The 19208-nt window shown below is 42.0% G+C and overlaps 1 protein-coding gene across 3 annotated transcripts in view; it reads left to right on the forward strand.

The window, feature by feature from the left end:
* Positions 1–18955, forward strand: part of LOC134949254 (cytochrome P450 2F2-like) — a 272832-nt gene extending 253877 nt beyond the window's left edge. For all 3 annotated transcript variants that reach the window (XM_063937735.1, XM_063937734.1, XM_063937736.1), the window contains exons 10-13: positions 13597–13738; positions 13821–14005; positions 14101–14242; positions 16089–18955. In XM_063937735.1, coding sequence (XP_063793805.1) covers positions 13597–13738; positions 13821–14005; positions 14101–14242; positions 16089–16270 — 651 coding nt within the window. In that variant the 3' untranslated portion in view covers positions 16271–18955. The remainder of the gene's footprint in view (positions 1–13596; positions 13739–13820; positions 14006–14100; positions 14243–16088) is intronic.
* The last annotated feature ends 253 nt before the right edge of the window (positions 18956–19208 follow it).

A 19208-nucleotide genomic window follows, 5' to 3' on the forward strand; every position in this document is an offset into this window, starting at 1 on the left:
CACATGACGCAAAGAAAAAAAGAGGCGCAATGAGGTAGCTGTGTGAGTAAGATTAGCGACCCTAGTGGCCGACACAAACACCGGGCCCATCTAGGAGTGTCACTGCAGTGTCACGCAGGATGTCCCTTCCAAAAAACCCTCCCCAAACAGCACATGACGCAAAGAAAAAAAGAGGCGCAATGAGGTAGCTGACTGTGTGAGTAAGATTAGCGACCCTAGTGGCCGACACAAACACCGGGCCCATCTAGGAGTGGCACTGCAGTGTCACGCAGGATGGCCCTTCCAAAAAACCCTCCCCAAACAGCACATGACGCAAAGAAAAAAAGAGGCGCAATGAGGTAGCTGACTGTGTGAGTAAGATAAGCGACCCTAGTGGCCGACACAAACACCGGGCCCATCTAGGAGTGTCACTGCAGTGTCACGCAGGATGTCCCTTCCAAAAAACCCTCCCCAAACAGCACATGACGCAAAGAAAAAAAGAGGCGCAATGAGGTAGCTGACTGTGTGAGTAAGATTAGCGACCCTAGTGGCCGACACAAACACCGGGCCCATCTAGGAGTGGCACTGCAGTGTCACGCAGGATGGCCCTTCCAAAAAACCCTCCCCAAACAGCACATGACGCAAAGAAAAAAAGAGGCGCAATGAGGTAGCTGACTGTGTGAGTAAGATAAGCGACCCTAGTGGCCGACACAAACACCGGGCCCATCTAGGAGTGGCACTGCAGTGTCACGCAGGATGTCCCTTCCAAAAACCCTCCCCAAACAGCACATGACGCAAAGAAAAAAAGAGGCGCAATGAGGTAGCTGTGTGAGTAAGATTAGCGACCCTAGTGGCCGACACAAACACCGGGCCCATCTAGGAGTGGCACTGCAGTGTCACGCAGGATGGCCCTTCCAAAAAACTCTCCCCAAACAGCACATGACGCAAAGAAAAATAAAAGAAAAAAGAGGTGCAAGATGGAATTGTCCTTGGGCCCTCCCACCCACCCTTATGTTGTATAAACAGGACATGCACACTTTAACCAACCCATCATTTCAGTGACAGGGTCTGCCACACGACTGTGACTGATATGACGGGTTGGTTTGGACCCCCCCCAAAAAAGAAGCAATTAATCTCTCCTTGCACAAACTGGCTCTACAGAGGCAAGATGTCCACCTCATCATCATCCTCCGATATATCACCGTGTACATCCCCCTCCTCACAGATTATCAATTCGTCCCCACTGGAATCCACCATCTCAGCTCCCTGTGTACTTTGTGGAGGCAATTGCTGCTGGTCAATGTCTCCGCGGAGGAATTGATTATAATTCATTTTAATGAACATCATCTTCTCCACATTTTCTGGATGTAACCTTGTACGCCGATTGCTGACAAGGTGAGCGGCGGCACTAAACACTCTTTCGGAGTACACACTTGTGGGAGGGCAACTTAGGTAGAATAAAGCCAGTTTGTGCAAGGGCCTCCAAATTGCCTCTTTTTCCTGCCAGTATAAGTACGGACTGTGTGACGTGCCTACTTGGATGCGGTCACTCATATAATCCTCCACCATTCTTTCAATGTTGAGAGAATCATATGCAGTGACAGTAGACGACATGTCCGTAATCGTTGTCAGGTCCTTCAGTCCGGACCAGATGTCAGCATCAGCAGTCGCTCCAGACTGCCCTGCATCACCGCCAGCGGGTGGGCTCGGAATTCTGAGCCTTTTCCTCGCACCCCCAGTTGCGGGAGAATGTGAAGGAGGAGATGTTGACAGGTCGCGTTCCGCTTGACTTGACAATTTTCTCACCAGCAGGTCTTTCAACCCCAGCAGACTTGTGTCTGCCGGAAAGAGAGATCCAAGGTAGGCTTTAAATCTAGGATCGAGCACGGTGGCCAAAATGTAGTGCTCTGATTTCAACAGATTGACCACCCGTGAATCCTTGTTAAGCGAATTAAGGGCTCCATCCACAAGTCCCACATGCCTAGCGGAATCGCTCCGTGTTAGCTCCTCCTTCAATGTCTCCAGCTTCTTCTGCAAAAGCCTGATGAGGGGAATGACCTGACTCAGGCTGGCAGTGTCTGAACTGACTTCACGTGTGGCAAGTTCAAAGGGCATCAGAACCTTGCACAACGTTGAAATCATTCTCCACTGCGCTTGAGACAGGTGCATTCCACCTCCTATATCGTGCTCAATTGTATAGGCTTGAATGGCCTTTTGCTGCTCCTCCAACCTCTGAAGCATATAGAGGGTTGAATTCCACCTCGTTACCACTTCTTGCTTCAGATGATGGCAGGGCAGGTTCAGTAGTTTTTGGTGGTGCTCCAGTCTTCTGTACGTGGTGCCTGTATGCCGAAAGTGTCCCGCAATTCTTCTGGCCACCGACAGCATCTCTTGCACGCCCCTGTCGTTTTTTAAAAAATTCTGCACCACCAAGTTCAAGGTATGTGCAAAACATGGGACGTGCTGGAATTTGCCCATATTTAATGCACACACAATATTGCTGGCGTTGTCCGATGCCACAAATCCACAGGAGAGTCCAATTGGGGTAAGCCATTCCGTGATGATCTTCCTCAGTTGCCGTAAGAGGTTTTCAGCTGTGTGCGTATTCTGGAAAGCGGTGATACAAAGCGTAGCCTGCCTAGGAAAGAGTTGGCGTTTGCGAGATGCTGCTACTGGTGCCGCCGCTGCTGTTCTTGCGGCGGGAGTCCATACATCTACCCAGTGGGCTGTCACAGTCATATAGTCCTGACCCTGCCCTGCTCCACTTGTCCACATGTCCGTGGTTAAGTGGACATTGGGTCCAGCTGCATTTTTTAGGACACTGGTGAGTCTTTTTCTGAGGTCCGTGTACATTTTCGGTATCGCCTGCCTAGAGAAGTGGAACCTAGATGGTATTTGGTAACGGGGGCACACTGCCTCAATAAATTGTCTAGTTCCCTGTGAACTAACGGCGGATACCGGACGCACGTCTAACACCAACATAGTTGTCAAGGCCTCAGTTATCCGCTTTGCAGCAGGATGACTGCTGTGATATTTCATCTTCCTCGCAAAGGACTGTTGAACAGTCAATTGCTTACTGGAAGTAGTACAAGTGGGCTTACGACTTCCCCTCTGGGATGACCATCGACTCCCAGCAGCAACAACAGCAGCGCCAGCAGCAGTAGGCGTTACACGCAAGGATGCATCGGAGGAATCCCAGGCAGGAGAGGACTCGTCAGAATTGCCAGTGACATGGCCTGCAGGACTATTGGCATTCCTGGGGAAGGAGGAAATTGACACTGAGGGAGTTGGTGGGGTGGTTTGCGTGAGCTTGGTTACAAGAGGAAGGGATTTACTGGTCAGTGGACTGCTTCCGCTGTCACCCAAAGTTTTTGAACTTGTCACTGACTTATTATGAATGCGCTGCAGGTGACGTATAAGGGAGGATGTTCCGAGGTGGTTAACGTCCTTACCCCTACTTATTACAGCTTGACAAAGGGAACACACGGCTTGACACCTGTTGTCCGCATTTCTGTTGAAATAGTTCCACACCGAAGAGCTGATTTTTTTGGTATTTTCACCAGGCATGTCAATGGCCATATTCCTCCCACGGACAACAGGTGTCTCCCCGGGTGCCTGACTTAAACAAACCACCTCACCATCAGAATCCTCCTGGTCAATTTCCTCCCCAGCGCCAGCAACACCCATATCCTCCTCATCCTGGTGTACTTCAACACTGACATCTTCAATCTGACTATCAGGAACTGGACTGCGGGTGCTCCTTCCAGCACTTGCAGGGGGCGTGCAAATGGTGGAAGGCGCATGCTCTTCACGTCCAGTGTTGGGAAGGTCAGGCATCGCAACCGACACAATTGGACTCTCCTTGTGGATTTGGGATTTCGAAGAACGCACAGTTCTTTGCGGTGCTTTTGCCAGCTTGAGTCTTTTCAGTTTTCTAGCGAGAGGCTGAGTGCTTCCATCCTCATGTGAAGCTGAACCACTAGCCATGAACATAGGCCAGGGCCTCAGCCGTTCCTTGCCACTCCGTGTGGTAAATGGCATATTGGCAAGTTTACGCTTCTCCTCCGACAATTTTATTTTAGGTTTTGGAGTCCTTTTTTTACTGATATTTGGTGTTTTGGATTTGACATGCTCTGTACTATGACATTGGGCATCGGCCTAGGCTGACGACGTTGCTGGCATTTCATCGTCTCGGCCATGACTAGTGGCAGCAGCTTCAGCACGAGGTGGAAGTGGATCTTGATCTTTCCCTAATTTTGGAACCTCAACATTTTTGTTCTCCATATTTTAATAGGCACAACTAAAAGGCACCTCAGGTAAACAATGGAGATGGATGGATACTAGTATACAATTATGAATGGACTGCCGAGTGCCGACACAGAGGTAGCTACAGCCGTGGACTACCGTACTGTACTGTGTCTGCTGCTAATATAGACTGGATGATAATGAGATGTAGTATGTATGTATAAAGAAGAAAGAAAAAAAAACCACGGGTAGGTGGTATACAATTATGGATGGACTGCCGAGTGCCGACACAGAGGTAGCTACAGCCGTGGACTACCGTACTGTACTGTGTCTGCTGCTAATATAGACTGGATGATAATGAGATGTAGTATGTATAAAGAAGAAAGAAAAAAAAACCACGGGTAGGTGGTATACAATTATGGATGGACTGCCGAGTGCCGACACAGAGGTAGCTACAGCCGTGGACTACCGTACTGTACTGTGTCTGCTGCTAATATAGACTGGATGATAATGAGATGTAGTATGTATAAAGAAGAAAGAAAAAAAAAACCACGGGTAGGTGGTATACAATTATGGATGGACTGCCGAGTGCCGACACAGAGGTAGCTACAGCCGTGGACTACCGTACTGTACTGTGTCTGCTGCTAATATAGACTGGATGATAATGAGATGTAGTATGTATGTATAAAGAAGAAAGAAAAAAAACCACGGGTAGGTGGTATACAATTATGGATGGACTGCCGAGTGCCGACACAGAGGTAGCTACAGCCGTGGACTACCGTACTGTACTGTGTCTGCTGCTAATATAGACTGGTTGATAATGAGATGTAGTATGTATAAAGAAGAAAGAAAAAAAAAACACGGGTAGGTGGTATACAATTATGGATGGACTGCCAAGTGCCGACACAGAGGTAGCTACAGCCGTGGACTACCGTACTGTACTGTGTCTGCTGCTAATATAGACTGGATGATAATGAGATGTAGTATGTATGTATAAAGAAGAAAGAAAAAAAAACCACGGGTTGGTGGTATACAATTATGGATGGACTGCCGAGTGCCGACACAGAGGTAGCTACAGCCGTGGACTACCGTACTGTACTGTGTCTGCTGCTAATATAGACTGGTTGATAATTAGATGTAGTATGTATAAAGAATAAAAAAAAAAACCACGGGTAGGTGGTATACAATTATGGATGGACTGCCAAGTGCCGACACAGAGGTAGCTACAGCCGTGGACTACCGTACTGTACTGTGTCTGCTGCTAATATAGACTGGATGATAATGAGATGTAGTATGTATGTATAAAGAAGAAAGGAAAAAAAACCACGGGTAGGTGGTATACAATTATGGACGGACTGCCGAGTGCCGACACAGAGGTAGCTACAGCCGTGGACTACCGTACTGTACTGTGTCTGCTGCTAATATAGACTGGATGATAATGAGATGTAGTACGTATAAAGAAGAAAGAAAAAAAAAACCACGGGTAGGTGGTATACAATTATGGATGGACTGCCGAGTGCCGACACAGAGGTAGCTACAGCCGTGGACTACCGTACTGTACTGTGTCTGCTGCTAATATAGACTGCATGATAATGAGATGTAGTATGTATAAAGAAGAAAGAAAAAAAAAACACGGGTAGGTGGTATACAATTATGGATGGACTGCCGAGTGCCGACACAGAGGTAGCTACAGCCGTGAACTACCGTACTGTGTCTGCTGCGACTGGATGATAAATAATGATATAAAAAATATATATATATCACTACTGCAGCCGGACAGGTGTATATTATATAATGACGGACCTGCTGGACACTGTCTGTCAGCAGAATGAGTTTTTTATAGAATAAAAAAAAAAACACCACACAAGTCACACGACGAGTGTTTAACTTTTTCAGGCAATCACAATATAGTATACTATACTGGTGGTCAGTGTGGTCAGGTCACTGGTCAGTCACACTGGCAGTGGCACTCCTGCCTGCAGCAAAAGTGTGCACTGTTTAATTTTAATAATATGTATGTACTCCTGGCTCCTGCTATAACCTATAACTGCTCCCCAGTCTCCCCCACAATTAAGCTGTGTGAGCACAGTCAGATATTATACATAGATGATGCAGCACACTGGGCTGAGCACAGATATGGTATGTGACTGAGTCACTGTGTATCGTTTTTTTCAGGCAGAGAACGGATTATATTAAATAAAACTGCACTGGTGGTCACTGGTCAGTGGTCAGTCACTAGTAAACTCTGCACTCTCTAGTACTCCTAAGCTCCAGTAAATCAAGTGTCTCTGTCTCAATCTCACTCTCTTCTAATCTAAATGGAGAGGACGCCAGCCACGTCCTCTCCCTATCAATCTCAATGCACGTGTGAAAATGGCGGCGACGCGCGGCTCCTTATATAGAATCCGAGTCTCGCGATAGAATCCGAGCCTCGCGAGAATCCGACAGCGTCATGATGACGTTCGGGCGCGCTCGGGTTAACCGAGCAAGGCGGGAAGATCCGAGTCGCTCGGACCCGTGTAAAAAAACATGAAGTTCGGGCGGGTTCGGATTCCGAGGAACCGAACCCGCTCATCTCTAATATATATATATATATATATATGTGTGTGTATACATGTTTAATATGCTATGTGTATATGTATACACCCCTAACGAAATCCCTGATTGGACGAAACGTGTAGGGCGTGGCTTGGACGTGGACGTTGTGACGTCAGTGACCGTAACCAGAGCGGGTCCTGAGAGAAGTCTGCAGTACGGATGCAGTGGCTGAGTTGCAGTATTCCACACATGCCGTTTGTTTTAAACTGAAATGTATGTAAACAGTTTTTATAAATAAAACTATATACTTTTTATTACTCATTTGCGCTCTCCAATTTGTTTACCAGTTTCTACTTTTCTCCGGTGGCACGGAGGGGATTGAAGCGCAATTGGACATTAATCTGGAGTTCCAAGGATTATAGCGCAAAGGACTGATTTCTGTTCGTATATATATATATATATATATATATATATATATAACAAGCAGGATCAATCAACGTTTCAAAGTGTATTACTTCTTCATCAGGATAACAAAGACAGTATAAAACATACCTTATATAAGCTCACCACAGCGTGTCAAACAGCTCCGGCGCGGGACGCGAGTGCGGACGCCCACAGATGATGTCATCACCGCTCGACGCGTAACCGGGGCAACTGTAAGCAAAACACTACACAGTTTAAGACAAGATCAGTGGAACACCGATCCGTGAACACAAAATACAAACACAATACAATAATATATATACAATTAAAAACATACCACAGCTATTGAAAACATGGAGACTGTTAACGAACATTGCTGATAGATTACAGGGAGAAAGAATAATATTAACAATCCAAAACAACATCGCAAAGTCACAACAAGGTATAGATAGCTGATGTTGCAACTAAGAAACATCTACAGGAAACAATGTAACCCCAGGGATTCGTTGAGGCCACGGGGCACAAGGGTTTGTAACTCATGAATCCACCTGGATTCTTTTTGTAGCAATCTACGCGTTGCCTGCTTAAAATACATGATCATTGATCATGAACCACTGAGGTCTCATGGAGGTGACAGATCGCGTAGATTGCTACAAAAAGAATCCAGGTGGATTCATGAGTTACAAACCCTTGTGCCCCGTGGCCTCAACGAATCCCTGGGGTTACATTGTTTCCTGTAGATGTTTCTTAGTTGCAACATCAGCTATCTATACCTTGTTGTGACTTTGCGATGTTGTTTTGGATTGTTAATATTATTCTTTCTCCCTGTAATCTATCAGCAATGTTCGTTAACAGTCTCCATGTTTTCAATAGCTGTGGTATGTTTTTAATTGTATATATATTATTGTATTGTGTTTGTATTTTGTGTTCACGGATCGGTGTTCCACTGATCTTGTCTTAAACTGTGTAGTGTTTTGCTTACAGTTGCCCCGGTTACGCGTCGAGCGGTGATGACGTCATCTGTGGGCGTCCGCACTCGCGTCCCACGCCGGAGCTGTTTGACACGCTGTGGTGAGCTTATATAAGGTATGTTTTATACTGTCTTTGTTATCCTGATGAAGAAGTAATACACTTCGAAACGTTGATTGATCCTGCTTGTTGCATGTCATTATTTCTGAGTGCCGCCTGTCCGTCTGCTATTTTGGACCTTACAGCTACTGAGGTACCTAGGAGGGCACCAGGCAAGTAATCATTGTGATTGAGGAGTGCTGCCACAACCACGGTTTATATATATATGTATATATGGTATATATATATATATATATATGTGTATATATATATATGTGTATATATGAATGTATGTGTGTGTGTATATATATATATATATATATATATATATACACACAGACACACTAGTTTTACTGACCCAGCATATACTGGGTCACCTCAGTAGCCACCCGCGTGCTTGAATCCACCCAGTTCTGGAAGCCCCCCCCATGCAAATCCTGCGTTTGCCACTGACCAAGATGACCATCATTTGATCTTCTGCACATGTGCAGTATATAGTATCTTGTCACTGTGTTAAAGTGCCACAGTGAGACATATACATGTTCCGCTGAGCTCCCAGAGACCCTGCAATATCCTGAGTATAGCTGCTATGATCTCTGTGTTCCGCTCCATTCAGATACTGTACATACTGCACGGTGGTGCTAACATATTACTAAGTCAGTAAACCACAATACTGGTTAAGTACTGGGCTATTTAGTGAAATTGAACCTGATGGTGTATACTATTACTCTGCTATTACCATCACCAATAGTACACACATTTTCATCAGATAGACTCCCTACTATTCATCTGCAATGTGGCTTTTGCTAGTAACAAATGTAAATTTGTCTATAAGTACAAGTTATATATCTTAGGCAACTCTTAACTTACCTTGCTGTTGATCTCAACTTTGCAGACAGATGGAGTTTAACATTAGTTGGCCTTACTAAAATCACCTGTTCCTTGTGGATAGTAAAAAACCTGGGATTGAGACATTTAATTTCTTATTATGGAAAAATATGAACAGTTCCATACGTTTCTTCGTCTCTTCTATTATTTTTTCCATCATTGCTTTTGTTATCTGCTTTCTTCCCTGTAGGTCATTATCCTCTCTTTTAACTTATTTCATTAGTAGAATAGGAGAAAAAACTGAATAGCCAGCTTTGAGGCAGAGTGACTTCATATTTGCCAGATCATCAGTTCATGTGTCCTGGAGTAGGGGTTTCACAAACAGCCTTGCTTTATCTTTCTTGTTTTGGTCACACTACACATCTTCTGTCATCTCAGTCACCACTGCAGCCTGTACTTCTTTAACATAGAAACATAGAATGTGATGGCAGATAAGAACCACTTGGCCGATCTAGTCTGCCCCTTTTTTTACCATATTTTTATCTCAAACCCCCCTACCCCTCCAGTCTCAGTGCATGTCATCGTGTCCTATTGCTTCTCTTCGTTTGGAGAATGTTTCCCTCCTGGGTTTTTTCTTTCTGCTTAGGCTCAGTCACTGCTCATTATGTTCCCCTATTCATCTTGTTTTGCCTTGAAACTTTATGCATCATCACTCTAGAATTGACTTTTCAGTACTTTGGGCTTTCACTTTTATCACTATCGTCATGATTCACACAATTGACTTTCTTACCATATTTCCTTTTTTTTCTAGACTGTGGCACTAAGAAAACAATGTCTGAGTCTTTAATTTTGATTATGCTTACAGTCTTTATCATCTTTCTTTCTATGGGCACTTATGGTTAGTTATTCAAACTCAAGAAAAATCCCTTTTTTAAGTCTTGTTGCTGTACTTGCTGTTTTCTACACGTGTTATTAGAATAACACTTGTTATTCTACACTTATTTTTCCCTTTGTGAGTTCAAGCTCCCCAAGTTGATGCAGCATGTGCATCAAAGTCAATATCTTATTTGCTTTCTTGATTCTTCCCTTTAATTTGTACAATGTTGTAAAATGTACCAACATTGTACACAGTTCTACTTTACCCTTTACTACAACTAATGGACACGGGGATCTGTCTGGTAGCAACTCTAATGGGAAGATGTACTAAGCCTTGGAGAGAGATGAAGTGGAGATAGAAAAAGTACGTACCAGCCAATCAGCTCCTAACTGCCATTCACCAAACACAGCCTGCAACATGGCAGCTGATTGGCTAGAACTTTATCTCTCTCTACTGTGGCCCTCTCCAAGGCTTAGTTTATCTGCACCTTAGTGTCTCTTGTTGGATCCCGGCGATGCCTTTAGACTTAGTATGTAACACTGGCTCAAATGCTTCAGTCTTCACTTGTGGTGTGTGTTAGGGTTAAAATACTCTAAACCAGTGGTTCTCAAACTCGGTCCTCAGGACCCCACACGGTTTACGTTTTCCATGTCACCAAGCAGGCGCACTGTGTATCACCAACTGTCACATTTTAAAAATCTACAGGTGACCTGCAAAACATGAACCGTGTGGGGTCCTGAGGACCGAGTTTGAGAACCTGTGCTCTAAACTATAGACTTTTTCTGAATGACTCGCTTCTAAGCCATGCCTCCACCTGAGCTATTTTCTTATTTTAAAAGACAGGGGGTTCACCGGTGATCAGACCTAAAATGTAGGTATGGAAAAACCCAATTCCCCTATTCACGCAGTATAATAACATACAATTACACCTTTTAGAAAAATAAATCCCCCTTGTGTTATTTTTGTGTACATTTATTCAAAAATAAAGGAACCATAAGTGTAAATAAGTAATACTATAATTAATATAACCCAAGTCCACAAAAAATTTGCACTATGCTCTTAACTTGATTACTCCTACTGATACCACTGTTTAGGTACTGTAACTTATAATTCTTAAGTGGTAAAGCCAAACAGATTTCTAAGATTGACTATTACACCACAGGCATTTAATGCAATTTAGTAACACTCCAAATCCTTTCCCTGAAGAACTTTCCCACACCATAATGTTTCTATTGTAGGCTCCAATTCCCTTCTTTTTGACTCAATCTACTTTACTATCAAAATAATTCCTCGAAAATAGTAAACCCAAAATTACATTTAAGGCTAAAACCAATAATGTTATAAGCCTGTATTCATAGAAGCTTCTTCCACTGTAGCTACTTCCAACCTCTTTACTCTTAATGCAAACTAAGTATTAAATCCAAGCTACCAAAATCCTAGTTTCAGTAACCCTTATCTTCTCCTTTTCGAAGTCACATTACACACTCACAATAATACTAATTATAAATAACCTCAAGTTCACAAAAGTCCCTTACACTAATGGTCAATATTAACATTAGTGCACTTGCAGATATGTTGGACCTGGGCCTTATTTCAATAAATAAGGCTAATAAGTCTTTCTTTATATAAACTGTTTATCTTAAATAACTCTAAATTTTAGATTTGCAGTTGCTTTAATTTACATTTGTGGAGCTGCAAATCTGTGAATTGAATAAATGAAGTTGCACATCTCTGTATTCTGCCAAACACTAAAAGGACTATAGAGTTTTGCTTTAGTCATTTAAGAATGGAATGGTCTGTACCTCAATAAATGTTTTTCTCTCATGTTTGTTAATCTTGAGGCTTGCTCATTAAAAGGGAGATGTATCAAACCTTTGAGAGATAAATTGGAGTAGTTGCCCATAGCAACCAGTCAACTTCAAACTGTCATCTTACAGACTGTTTTGGATAAATGATAACTAGAAGCTGATTAATTGCTCTGGTCAACATCTCCACTTTATCTCTCTTGAAAGTTTAATATATCTCCCCCTAAGTGCTTTTGCAAATGCAGAACAGTAATAGGTGTGGATGAAAAAGGTCAACAATGAATAGGTCAGCAGTCAGTAGTTCAACTCCATATAGTTGACATGCATTAGGTCGACAGGGTTAAAAGATTGACAGGGTTAAAAGTATAAAAAAATGTAAATAAACAAAAAAACTTTTAGACCATTGTCACGTCAATATTTTGTACATGTCACCCTTTAGCACTGACAACCTTTCATCTATTGACCTTTAGTTCTTGCCGACTAAATGCATGTCAATATAGTGTCGGCCTACTGACTGTCCACCTATTGACTGTCCAATATTTAATCTGCCACCCAAAGTAATATGTGTGCCTCACTACATTTTTTTTAGCTTTCGCTGTGGTGTGCAAGCACATTAAGTTCACAATGGCTGTATAATAGCAATTGCAGAATGGTAATGACTGTATCTCACTATGGGGCATATTTATAAAAAAATGCAAATAAATTGGGATTGGGATCTGAGTTTTTTTTACTAAATTCGCATTGTGAATTTCCTTTAAATCGCAAGGATGTATCATTACTCGCATTCTGGTACAGAGCTTGCAAGAAAGTTCTGTCCCGGTGAATCCCTCTCACTGCACTTTTAATGTATTAATTGCGATGACTAGATTCCCAATCTTACTGCGCATGATCTGGCATTAGGCAATTAGTGTCCGTGCACAGCTACTGTAACAGGAGCAGAGAGGGAGCCACTATGATAGACACTGCTGGAAGAAGACCCTGGATGCTTGTCAGAGGGTAGAAAATAAATAGAAATGACCTCAAATGTAAAAATAAAAGGTTTGCAACATGCAAACATGTTTTAAAAATACATGAGGCACTAATCTGAAGAAATGAAAGAATTTTGCAAAAAATGTAATAAAAAATGCAGTCAGAATTCACTATTTTTGTAAACACATGGAACTCTTTTTGTTCTTCTCCATATGCTGTACATTACACAGCATCAGAGAGGGTGGGGATGGGGAGGCAGTACCTCCCTCTTGTCTGGCTGAAATATAAAAACTTAAGACCTGTTGCACTGAGGGAGCCTCTCTCTGCCATCTGAAGATGGCTTTGCAATAGAAAAAAACATCTGCTAAATGTGAAAATATAATCATTGTATCTACCCTTGAATCAGGTGCAATGTCTTTTAGAAGTGTTGATTTCTCTTTTGATTTAATATACAGTATATGGAAGCGTTTCGATAGCTTTCTGTTGAAAGGTTACTTCACAATCAGCAAAAAGACAGTTTTCCATATCAATTTTTTCCTAATCAAGTCATCAATTGTATGTTTAAGGAATCTTTAAAGCATGCTTACACATATACATTTTGCTATGGTAATATAATAAAGGTTGCATAGGTTGTGTGCCTATCTCTTTAGAGGTTTATTGTTGAGTGGTGATGTGCCTTTTAGCTTATTCATTAATCTGTAGCTCAAATTATAGGCTAACACTTGTTTTGTTTTGTTTTGTAGGGTATACCCAGTAATAATTCCTGACATTCCTTAACACTGTATAGAACTCATATTAATCTATGTAAATAATTTTTATGTCCACTTTTTTTCCCCAAAATCTAAATTACTGTCCCTACTTTAGGAAGAGAAGACCAATGGCAGCTACTATAACCATAAAGCATTGTTGATGAACACCATGACCTTGATTGTTGGTGGAACTGAAACAGTAGCCAATACACTGTGTTACATCTTTTTACTTCTCTTGAAACACCCCAATGTAGCAGGTAAGTACCAAGTACATAATAGGATTTTTCACATAAAAATGTGTTTCTTGAAAGATTGATATGTAATATTCTATCTCCACAGAGAAGGTCTATCATGAGATAGATGATGTCATTGGTTGCCGTTCTCCAAATTATGAGGACAGACATAATATGCCTTATACTGAAGCATTTATACATGAGGTTCAGAGATATGCTAATGTAGCTCCACTAGGTCTTCCACATGAGCTGATCATGGACACTAAGATTCGTAATTATACATTCCGTGAGGTAAATGTTAGGTTCCTTTTTTTTATATAATCGAAAACAGGAAATAAAACAGTAAAAATTGCTAATGAAAGTCTTCTAATTTTTCACACTTAAAGGGAACCATGTTCCTCACACTACTGGCAGGTGTACACTTTGACAAGACCCAGTTCAATAACCCAGAGGATTTTAACCCAAACAATTTCCTGGACGAACATGGGAAGTTTAAGAACAACAATGCGCTGATGCCATTTTCAGCAGGTGAGGCAACCTTGATTAAATAAAATGGTTGAGATGCAAAAGGAATGTCTGCAGTAGCATCTTGAGTACCCAACTGAAAAAGGTCTAGGGTAATCATCCCACAACAGTTGCTATGGTTTGGAAAGACCCTGAAATTAGTAGAGTGGATTATAGAACTAGAGAATGTATCATTTGTATGAGAAGTCAGCGGTCAACAGGGTGACATGCAGCAGAGAATGCCAAAATAATTAGACATGTACAGTGTCCTTTACCTAGAGCAGGCAGAAACTATTGATCACCTTAGTCAGTAAGGTCACTACACTGTCATTTATGGGGCTAATTCAGACTTGTACGCTTACCCAATGGTTAGCGTACAAGTCCAATGGTGGGGATACTGTGCATGTGCAGGACCTGTTTTGGCTACATGCATAATGGGTCCTGTATCCTTGGAGCAGTCCCCCTTAAGTCCCAGCCTGATTTACAGGCTGAGGGCATTTGGGGGCAGGGAAGGGGCAGGGACCATATCCGTTCCTCAAAATGGAGGTGTGTTGTCTCCATTTTATGGGCGTGCCAAGGTCAGCACTTGCATCTGGTGATGCAGATTTACTGACATCGGTTGCGTACCTGAAATGGAAATCTGAGTAACCTGAAGGTTACTCAGATGATCGATGGTCACACAGAGTGATCCAGTGGTGCATCTTGAGATAGATGCAACAGTGGATCATGGAAGCAGTCAGGAGGCATCTATTTACACCAGATGCCTCTTGCTGCATTAGCATATTAGCTGTACGGTAATGCACAGCTGCTTCCTTGTGGCTGTGCAATAGTGTAGAACTCTGAATAAGGTCCTATATCAGCTACAGCAGTGTTTTTCAACCAGTGTGCCATGGCACACTAGTGTGCCCTGGGCATTCTCCAGGTGTGCCGCCATAGAAGCACAGTCAGCCCCGTCAGTGTTGTGCCGCTACTGAGGCCCTGGAACGATCAATACTGGCGGCTTTAGTGGTTGCAGAGCCAGTTCTAATTTTGGGCCCGGGCCATGTTGGGCTCTTCTGGCTTTTTATTAGATGTGGTTCAGGTGTTACCTATGGAGAAGTTGCGACATGACATCCTAGGACACGCAACTGCACCATGCATCACCATTATATTTGAATGTGCCTTGGTAATATTTAAGTCTTGTTCAGTGTGCCGCGAGTTGTACAAGGTTGAAAATCTCTGAGCTACAGTTTATCCTGATTTTAAAAAAAGTAATAATTTTCAACTTCACTGACATTTTTCCAGCCCCTTTCATTAAGTAGAAGGTCATCACATAAATTACATGCAACATGAACTTATCAATGGGCTCAGGCTCCCTGGCTTTACAGTTTTAAACACTAAGCTTATAGGCTTGACAATTTGAGTCTTGGATGTCCAGTATGACTTTATATGTACTTGATCACATAGCAGCTTTACATGGCTCTCACTAGCACCACTCTTGGCCTTGTGTATCTCTTGACAGTAGATCTTGTATCTACAATCAGTGTTTTTGGCTTAGAATACTTATGCTCCACTGCTAGACAGATTAAGGTCTATAAAGATGGGTTTGAAGTTGCATTGTACTCAGACATAAGTCATCTTTAAAGACACCTCATAGCTTGAGTTGGGAAAGACATCTGACTACTTGAAACTTTAAAACCTCTAGAACTCTAGTCTACGGCAGGACTTAAGAGGGACTTTTTTTTAAATCCCACTACATATACTCGATATCCTCCCAGGAGGATGCCACGAAAATATTTCATTATATGGGCTGCAGTGTTGTAATTGGTGCTTAGTCCAAGGGGCTCACACTAATGTGTAACATCTTTTGTCTCCACCTTCTCCTTTTCAGGCAAGAGAATTTGTCCTGGAATGAGCCTGGCCAATATGGAAATTTTCCTGTATGTCACTACAATGCTTCAGAACTTTACTATCAAGTCAATGGTGCCCCTTGAAGAGATCTCAATTGCTCCAGTGGGAGTGGGGATAGTACAGATCCCTCCCAACTATGAAATTTACCTCTTACCTCGTTAATTTTCCCAATAATAAATTAATCATTTTGTTTGAGAAAGTGGCCCATGCTCTGCAAAACGTAATCGACGGAATGGGGTAGGAGCAGAAAAGTAGTACATTATCTGTTAGTTTTCTTGAAGGGAGTATTGTATGCAAATTTTAGTTGGCTTCTTGGCTTGGCCAGAGGAAAGAATTATGATATTGCAACTATTGCAATGTATATTCTTAATTTACTTTTGGAAAATCCGTAGCCTGTCAAGGCATGTATGACATAATTTAGTTGGACCTATATCTGTACAAAGGTAAGAGTAGCAATAAGCGCAGTTTAATTTTATTTTTATTTTATTTTTGGAATGGAAGTTTGTTTACCATAAAATTGAAAACATTCTATATAATTGCGCATTTATCTTTTATTTATTTTTTCATCTGTTATTTCTTTTTACTACAGTATATCTCTTTGTTATAGCAGTGGAAGTAAATAATATTAATTGTCAAAAATGTTACTAAGTAATAAAAATAGAAGTACATTTTATCAGAATAACAATGTAATCATGTTTCATTTGAATAAAGTTATGCATTAAATTCCAATATCTCAAGTATTTAAACAGTATAAGGAGAGGGTATGATACATGATGGGGAGGGGAAGGGAACAGGATTACTGTACATTGGAAAAGTAGTATCCAATAAGATAAAGGACCACATGTACTGTATTAAGCCTTAACAAGAAATAAAGTGGACATGCATAAAGAGTGATATATGGCCAGCCAATCAGCTCCCAACTGTCATTTTTCAAACACAGCCTGTGACATGGCAGAAAGGAAGCTGATTGGCTGGTCGTTAATCACTCTTTATCCATCTCCACTTTATCTCTTGTTAAGGATTAATGCATTTGGGCCAAAATGTACAAATGTACATTTTGAAATGTAAAATATACTGTACGGTACTAGTTATTGGAGATTTGCTCGATTATAACCAGTGCTTTCAAATCTTGTGAAATGTCCAGATAGCATTGCCTACCACTGGCATGAAACAGGACTGGACAGTTTTTTTAATTGTTCAGTCATCTTCCTACTGTAGGATTCATGAGCCTGGGGGTAAATTTACTATGCATCATGTTTGTGTTTTCCTGCAATTTTACATCAGATTTGCATCTGTTTTACATCAGATTACTACAGCAGAGGCAAATATCATATACATTTGCAGGAACAATCCATCTCTAAATGACAATAGATTATCAGACCAACTATTCATGATTGTTGTGATAGAAGAATAGATAACTCCCGGGTTTAGAATCCGTGGCAAAGCTGATGGCAAACCAACCCAAATAAAAGACCTGTGTCGGGTGGCCCCCAAACAAGGAAGCCAATACTGGGATCCTGCTCAAAAATGGGTGTGTGGCTTCACAGGTAGAGATGTGATCTGGTGCCATATGCCCCACCCATTTTGGGGGGTGTCCAGCACACCCAGAGATACTGGTTTAACCCAGGCTCTCCTCACACTCTAAACAGATGGCATGCTCCTGGGCATACCCCCCTGAGCAAAAAATGGGTGAGTAGCGTGCTGCAAGGCAATCCCTCTACTCACAATGGTCTGCCCCACTAACCATGAAGCTTCTCCACCTCCAAAATCATTAACCAGTCCTGTGTTTCTGAGCCTAGGTTGGTATTGGAAAATAACCAGCACTTGGCTGGACTATCTGGGACAACTGATAGCATAGGGTCCCACTGCCATAATGGAAACCAGCTCCAAACTGGTTAAGCCATGGTTGCAATCCCTAGGGAAGTGGGAGCTGCCCAAACAATGGAGTGTCCTCCCTACTCCCCAATGGCAACCTGCCCTGGGCTTTCAGCTCAGAGCTTTTCTTGGCACACCCGTGTCTTTGGGTGCAAAGGCAATAGTGTCATTAAAAGGTTAAATAATATTGTTCTTTATAGTTAGACTATTGGTGCCAGCAAGGCTGCCTGGGCATGATGGCACTAGTCAAACTGTGGGTGAGGGAAGCACCTCCTCCAAAGATGTGTAGCAGTGTCCTGATTGACTGTATACAGAACTTTAATGTATTTCTGTACACTTATAATTTTTTCAGAGGTTGGTCTCCTGTGTGGGACGCTGCTACACATCTTCAGATGAGGCACTTGATTACACCTACCACTACTGAATTATTGTAGAGTTGGAAGGCTGTAGAATAGGAAAGCTGCAGGAGCATTGAACATCACACACCCCTTACATTGTGGCTACAGCACCTTCTGAGAACAACCAAGCACCCAAGGACAACACCCCTAATGCTACAGTTTATGCTAAATCAGCATACTGTAGATACAGGAAGCCAGGGGAGCTCCAAACACTGCACTCATCTTGGCGGTGAAGGAAAGGAACCACGAGAATATGACTTTGTTAGGCTTTTAGACTGAATACCACACACTGTTGACATCCACCCTCCACCCTCCCATTATCGGTCCCTACAGCCTAATAATGCCCTTCTATTTAGTACAGTGGCACATATTCCCACAGGCCTGCTACCAACTTTAAGTGGACACAAATGTTTTTTTACTATAGATTTTTTCAAGTATCAAGTGTGTTTTCTATGATTATCTATAATTTTTAATGGATTTATTACCAAAGACAATCACAAGTATATATTTCTGTGTAGAATCATTTATATTTTACCATGTTTGTATTTATTTATTTTCTTTTATGTATTGACTGCATGTGTTTTATCTGTTTTAATACATTTTATAATTTCATTAGTCCTATATTCACTGTATTGGTTGGTTTTTAGCACTGTTACACATTTATTACTTTTGCGCTGAATTCAGAGAGACCAAACACATACCTTCAGTGAGGAGATAAGTGACTACTATAAAATACATTTAAAAACATCTCCCTATGAAATTCCTGGGACTTTGACCCTAGTAGAAAGCTAGACCCAGGTTGTCCTGGCAAATTACTGGGTCCAAAT

This window comes from Pseudophryne corroboree, chromosome 8 (assembly GCF_028390025.1).
Source record: "Pseudophryne corroboree isolate aPseCor3 chromosome 8, aPseCor3.hap2, whole genome shotgun sequence".
Classification (NCBI taxonomy): Eukaryota; Metazoa; Chordata; class Amphibia; order Anura; family Myobatrachidae; genus Pseudophryne; species Pseudophryne corroboree.